The sequence below is a fragment of the Lygodium microphyllum genome, chromosome 8 (assembly GCF_053477565.2).
Source record: "Lygodium microphyllum isolate KBCC chromosome 8, Lygodium_microphyllum_v1.1.10, whole genome shotgun sequence".
Lineage (NCBI taxonomy): Eukaryota > Viridiplantae > Streptophyta > Polypodiopsida > Schizaeales > Lygodiaceae > Lygodium > Lygodium microphyllum.
Window position 1 is genome coordinate 74,812,738 of NC_141142.1, and position 5,942 is coordinate 74,818,679.

General features: G+C 44.8%; 1 protein-coding gene across 1 annotated transcript; it reads left to right on the top strand.

The window, feature by feature from the left end:
• Positions 1–677: 677 nt before the first annotated feature.
• On the top strand, positions 678–5,226 carry LOC148032460 (uncharacterized). Its single transcript, XM_087683926.1, has 2 exons — positions 678–4,290; positions 4,377–5,226. Exons 1-2 carry the CDS (start codon positions 678–680, stop codon positions 4,751–4,753), a joined length of 3,990 nt encoding a protein of 1,329 aa, XP_087540052.1. The 3' UTR covers positions 4,754–5,226.
• The last annotated feature ends 716 nt before the right edge of the window (positions 5,227–5,942 follow it).

Genomic DNA, 5,942 nt, shown 5'->3' on the forward strand with positions numbered 1-5,942 from the left:
AGGCATAGCGTGCACAAGTTAATGAAGTACAAACAGTGACACGTAGAGTTGCATGCAAATAACTCGAAGGTGGACCCCACTAAAATCGAGGCATTAAGGAGAGAGAGTTGAAACTTATCATAGAGCTGGCATGCTCTATTAAACCTAAAATTAGGACTTAATCTTGTTAAAAAGCTTGCAAATTAGGTGAAGTTGAATTAGATAAATTACAAAATTGGACTTTTAAACAAGAACCCATCCTTTTTAATTTAAAACGAGAGAGCGTTTTTACCTTGGAAAATTTCCGCAAAAAGGTAAGGAAAGTCCATGCAAGTGGCGTCCGGCATAGATTCTTAGAGTAGATGTTCGATGGAGGGTGGTAGATACTTTTGACTTTTAGAGGACATAATTGGCGTCCAGCCTTCCAGGACAGAGAGTTACAATCATCCACGTTTCATAATTGACGGAGAACTTTTGACTTTTAGAAGGGCCGCGGCTTTCCTATCTAGAGAGCGTGAAAACAAGTAGAAGGTGAAGCTTGGGGCGGCGGGCCCATGTGGCATGGACGGAGGATCAACTGTCAAACCGGTATCGCTGTGGCGGAGACCTATTATATTATATGTATAATCTATAATCTTGTCACCCCTTCAAAGTTCAAAACGCTCTTCTCCAGCAATCCATGCCTGCCAGCTGCGACAATGCCGGCAGCCTTCTTCACTCGTGCGCTGCTGATATTAACCTGCTCTCTGTTGCTTCTGCAGCTGTTGGATGTTCTAGGCCCTGCCCATTGTGCCCCCTCCATCGCTGATCCTTCCCAAGAGACCCGCCAGCTCGCTGATCAAAACATCAGCCCAGACGCAGTCGCTTTGCAGGCCTTCAAGGGTGCCATCACTCATGACCCTTCGGGAGCTTTATCATCCTGGGACGTCTCTCGCCGTCCATACTACTACTGCTCATGGAATGGAGTGGCTTGCAACAATGCATCTCGCGTTGACAGCTTGGTCCTCTCAGGACTGCAGCTCCAAGGAACCCTCTCTCCTTCCTTGGGTTCCTTGCCTTACCTCAGCTTCCTCAATCTCTCATCCAACCTCTTCTCAGGTGCCATACCCTCTGAGCTGGGCCAATGCAGAGTGCTGCTCCTCCTGGACCTCTCCCAGAACATGCTCTCTTCCTCCATCCCCCCTCAGATAGGCCAGCTTTCACAGCTCATCTACCTCAACTTCTCATATAACAACCTCTCTGACTCCATCCCTCTTCAATTCGGCTCTCTCTCCAGCGTTCAGACATTAGTTATTTCCCACAACAATCTCACTGGCTCCATCCCTTCCACCCTCGCAAACTGCACACGCCTTCTTGACCTCCAGCTCGACTACAACCAGCTCTATGGACCGCTACCGCCTGAGATTGGCAGCCATCTCACAAGCTTGGAGCTCCTAGTACTTTCCAACAACCAGCTCACAGGCCCCATCCCACCCCACTTATTCCATCTTCAAAGCCTCGTTGTCGTCGTTCTGCACAGCAACTTCCTCTCAGGCTCTATTCCGGATATGGGGCCCTGTGCAAGCCTTCAACTGCTGTACCTTTCCAACAACAACCTTACTGGGAGTTTGCCTTTGTCGATGGGAAACTGCAGCAGCCTCGACCTGTTGATGCTTCGAGAGAATGCAATCGATGGCAGCATCCCTGAGACATTTGCAGGACTAGTTAGCATACAGAGTATTGATTTGTCAGACAACATGTTAAGTGGCAATCTACCACAGTCGTTAAGCAATGCTACGGCTCTGCAATCGTTGCTACTTGACGGCAATAAATTGACTGGTGGTGTCCCTCCCAGCTATTGCATGATGCCCAACTTGGAAAGCATACTGATAGACTATAACAGGTTGACCGGAGATCCGAGCACTTTCATCCATGCTAACTGCAGCAGCACCAGTCTTACGCAGGTAAGTCTCACTTCTAACCAACTTACAGGCACCATTCCATCTCATTTGTGTAGCTCTTCATGCCTCCCAAACCTTGCTTTCCTCACCATCGCCGACAATCATCTGAGTGGCCACATCCCTGCCTCTCTTGCAAACTGCAGCTCTCTTGAGTACGTGATCCTCACAAACAATCATATCGAAGGTTCGATCCCGCCTCTATTTGGACATCTCCACAGCCTCACTTTTCTTAGCCTCAACCAGAACAACCTCACTGGAAACATCCCTTCTACCCTTGGCAACTGCTCCAGCCTTTCAGAACTTTACCTTGATGAAAACCAACTCACAGGCCCCTTGCCTTCCACATTAGGACTTCTCCCATTTCTTAAAGATGCACGCTTTTTCCTCAACTCACTCTCTGGAGCTTTCCCCACATTTCTATACAACTGTTCCAAACTTCAGTACTTAGCGCTTTCAGTCAATAATCTCACAGGCAGTTTGCTGCCAGGCATCCAAGCCCTCAAGCACCTGCAATATCTCTCTGCATTTCAAAATCGACTTTCCGGAACTATACCTGCAGAGATTGGGGGCTGCAGAAATTTGGAGTATCTTTATCTGCAGCAGAATCAACTAACTGGCTTGATCCCAAGCACCATCGGGAATTTGACTGCCATGATAGAGTTCGATTTAGCAGCAAATAAGCTCTCCGGGCCACTGCCCCCTGGCATAGCCACACTGCATCACCTCAGATGGCTGTCTTTGGGTTCCAATCAACGGCTTAATGGGAGCATTAATCTGGTGCAGCTTACTCGTCTCACAAAGCTACAATACCTCACTCTCAATCGAAATCAATTCACAGGAAGCATACCAGAACGTATGGATCAATGGCAGGCGCTCATTGTTCTCCGGCTTAGTCAAAACCTCTTAACAGGGCAGATACCTCCTACTATTGGGAAACTTCTCTCTCTTAATGAGTTCTCTGTGTGGGGAAATGAGCTTTCAGGCAGCATCCCAGAGGCTATAGGTAACGCTTCAGCTCTGAGAATCCTTAACCTTGCCTACAACAACCTCAATGGCACGATGCCTGCTTCAATAGGCAGGCTCAATAGCCTTACAGATGGCCTGAACGTATCGCACAATGCCTTATCCGGGAACATACCTACCCAACTCGCAAGCTTGCAAATGCTTCTTCACATAGACCTCTCTCATAATGCCTTCATAGGGAGCATCCCAGATCTGAGTGGGTGTGTGATGCTGGAATCACTTAATCTCTCAGAGAACCTTCTTAGTGGAACCATTCCTTCATCTCTGGGTGAGTTAGGCAATCTTCTCTCTCTCAATCTCTCACATAACTCTCTGCAAGGGCTCATTCCACCTGAATTAGGCAATGTAACACTTCTCAGCACACTAGATCTATCCTTCAACAAGCTTTCTGGAAACATACCCCTGTCCATAGCAGAGCTAACCAGGCTAACATCTCTCAACTTCTCATATAATTATTTAGACGGTTTAATTCCCAGCAGTACCATTTTCAACAGATTAACATCATCTAGCTTCTTAGGAAACCCAGGCTTGTGTGGATATATATTACAAAGGTCTTGTCCTCAATCTCATGCAGGCTTGAGCAAAAAGGCCTTAATAATAGGACTCATAATAGCAGGACTTGGAATTCTCATTATAGTAGTGAGTGCAGTAGCGGGGGTTTGCTTCTACAAAAGGTTGTGCATTCTAGGGGATCAACACAGCAATATTTTACAGCCAGACATTCTAGAAAAGAATCAACGTAGGCTCACAGCAGATGAGCTAGAAAGGGCAACAGATGGGTTCAGCGAGGATAATGTGATTGGTAATGGGGGCTTCAGCACAGTGTACAGGGCCAAGCTACGAGATGGACAAGAGGCGGCTGTGAAAGTGTTTAAAAATCAAGAGGCTGGTGTCCATGGGCGGGTGGCTACTAAAGCATTCCTATCAGAGCTGCACACTCTCGGTAAGCTGCGCCATCGCAACCTTACCCGCATACTAGGGTATTGCTCAAATCTGGACATTAAAGCTGTGGTCATGGAGCTCATGCCTAGAGGTAGTCTCGACGAGCACTTACACCAATTGATAGATGGGGATGAACGCCTGGACTGGGAGCAACGATTGGACATAGCCTTGGGTGTTGCCCATGGTCTTGTTTACTTGCACCACGAGTATGATCCTCAATGCATTGTACATTGTGACCTTAAGCCCAGTAATATCCTTCTAGATGGAAACATGCAACCACACATTGCAGACTTTGGAATTGCAAGAGCTCTTCTGCCACCATTGGATGGAACAGAATATGTTGCTGCCATAAACAATTCAACTATGTCATCCATCCTCCAGGGTTCCATCGGTTACATTGCCCCAGGTGGGTGGTTTGTGTAGATACTCCGTAGTTTTTGCACGTGCTTGTCACCCCATAATGGCAACTTACATTTTGATGGGCTTTTGCAGAGTATGGAAGTTCAAGGAATCCGACCACAAAGGGTGATGTCTACAGCTATGGGATTATTTTAATGGAGCTTGTCACAGGAAAGAGGCCAACTAGTGGAGACCTGAGCGAAGGTATAACACTTCAAGAATGGGTAGCACAAAGTATCTTGCAAACCCTAGATAATGTCATTGATCCAAATATACTCAGGACGATTCAGGGCTTAGATGAGCAAACCAAAAGGAAAACGTATGAGCAAATGGAATCTGTAATCCAACTGGGTCTCAAATGTGCATGCCAAACACCCTATGAACGGCCTAGCATGAAGGAGGTGCTCAAGAGGTTGTTGCAAATCAAAAGCAGGACCAGGTCATCCCATGTACCTGATGAAGGTGTCTGACAGTCAATGATTGAGCAAAATCTAAGCATCAAATGCTCCTTTAATCAACATGACCTTGAATATGGAAAAATCTTATATGTAATCATCGTATATCTATACTTGTCCCAACTGCTGCTGCACCTTGAATATATAGCCTATAGGACATGAATGCTCCAATACTCAAAATGATGTATATATGTTGCAGTTATGTAAGTCAAGGCTCTCTCCCATGCATGTAGCACCTTGTTGATATGTACCTCGATATGCTTAGTACGTGCATAATATATAGGATTTTATACAATCGAAAAAAAATCTAGCTATCACTGTAGGTAATGACAAGAGATGATAATCTAACACCAAGATTTACCAAAAGACGTTGTAGCCACACCTTTGCAATAGCTTCAAAGGTTGCAATATACCAAGCCTCCCAACATGTAGCAACTATGGGGTGCTTCTTGCTGAACCAGATCAGACATAAAATCGTTGCCATTGCCTAGTGTCATAACATCCTACCTAGTCACTATGTCAAAGCAAATATGCATAATACGTGAAATACATGCTTCATTGCTTGTAAATGTTAAATATTGGGTTTATGTGTGGCTCTCTCTCCTCAACCTACTAAGAACATACCATATGCCAAGACAAATGTGGTGTACATAAATTAGGCAACTTACTAATTACTACTATAGATTGTCATGAGAGCATCAAAACTAGCTTACACTCCTCAAAGTGAAAATGGCATGTAAAAGCTATCCAATGTAGTTGAAGTAACCCATCTAATGTGCCTCTAACACGAGAAATTTGGTAAAAACATCATCTTAGATACCACTCTGGAAGGAAACACACATATGAGTGAGAAAGGAAGAAGAACATCATCTTAGATGCCACTTTGGAAGGAAACACACATATGAGTTAGAAATAAAGAACAAAGAAAGATACATGAATGTGTACTGAGGGAAAACTTGACCGATTAGATATATAACCATGATGTATAATGATGATTGTCACTAAACATCAAAGTGTGATGCAGTAAATTGTGTCTCAATAATGGCGATATACATTGCAAACTCAGGCTAAAGTGGTATACATGAAAGGATATTGGGGATACAATAGAGGGATAATTTGGGGCCGTACATGTGGAGTCGTATACAACTAGCTATTTAGCTTGGTATGAAGATATTATACTTAGCTCCACCTAATCAAAATTAGT